The following is a 448-nucleotide window of genomic DNA, read 5'->3' as shown; positions in this document are numbered from 1 at the left end:
CAAACCCGACCCCAAGCCGCAGAGCCCGCCCCTCCTCCAGTCGGGGTCGCTCGCTCCCGGCCGTTGAGCCGCCACCGCCGCCGCCGCCTCCGACCCAGCGGTGTATCCCCGCTGCCCCAAGCCGCTTCAGCGAGAAGAGCCTGGCGCACCCGGCCGGGCCCGCGGGCATCTGCTGCGTGTCCCGCTCCGGGCTCAGTGCCCCCGCCGCCCCCGGCCCTGCCTCGATGTTCCAGCTGCCCATCTTGAATTTCAGCCCCCAGCAAGTGGCCGGGGTATGCGAGACCCTGGAGGAGAGCGGCGACGTGGAGCGCCTGGGTCGCTTCCTCTGGTCGCTGCCGGTGGCCCCTGCGGCCTGCGAAGCTCTCAACAAGAATGAGTCGGTGCTGCGCGCGCGAGCCATCGTGGCCTTTCACGGCGGCAAACACCGCCAGACCCACCCAAACCCGGC

General features: G+C 71.9%; 1 protein-coding gene across 1 annotated transcript in view; it reads left to right on the top strand.

The window, feature by feature from the left end:
* The first annotated feature begins 209 nt into the window (after positions 1-209).
* LOC102485535 (homeobox protein SIX6) overlaps positions 210-448 on the top strand; it is a 3,868-nt gene continuing 3,629 nt past the window's right edge. Inside the window, exon 1 of the mRNA XM_006144812.2 lies at positions 210-394. Within this exon, the coding sequence (XP_006144874.1) occupies positions 225-394 (170 nt within the window). The 5' untranslated portion in view covers positions 210-224. The remainder of the gene's footprint in view (positions 395-448) is intronic.

The sequence above is a fragment of the Tupaia chinensis genome, unplaced genomic scaffold (genome assembly GCF_000334495.1).
Source record: "Tupaia chinensis unplaced genomic scaffold, TupChi_1.0 Scaffold000133_1, whole genome shotgun sequence".
NCBI classification, from domain to species: Eukaryota; Metazoa; Chordata; class Mammalia; order Scandentia; family Tupaiidae; genus Tupaia; species Tupaia belangeri.
The sequence above is the reverse complement of the archived record's forward strand: the minus strand, read 5'-3'. Positions and strand labels throughout refer to the sequence as shown.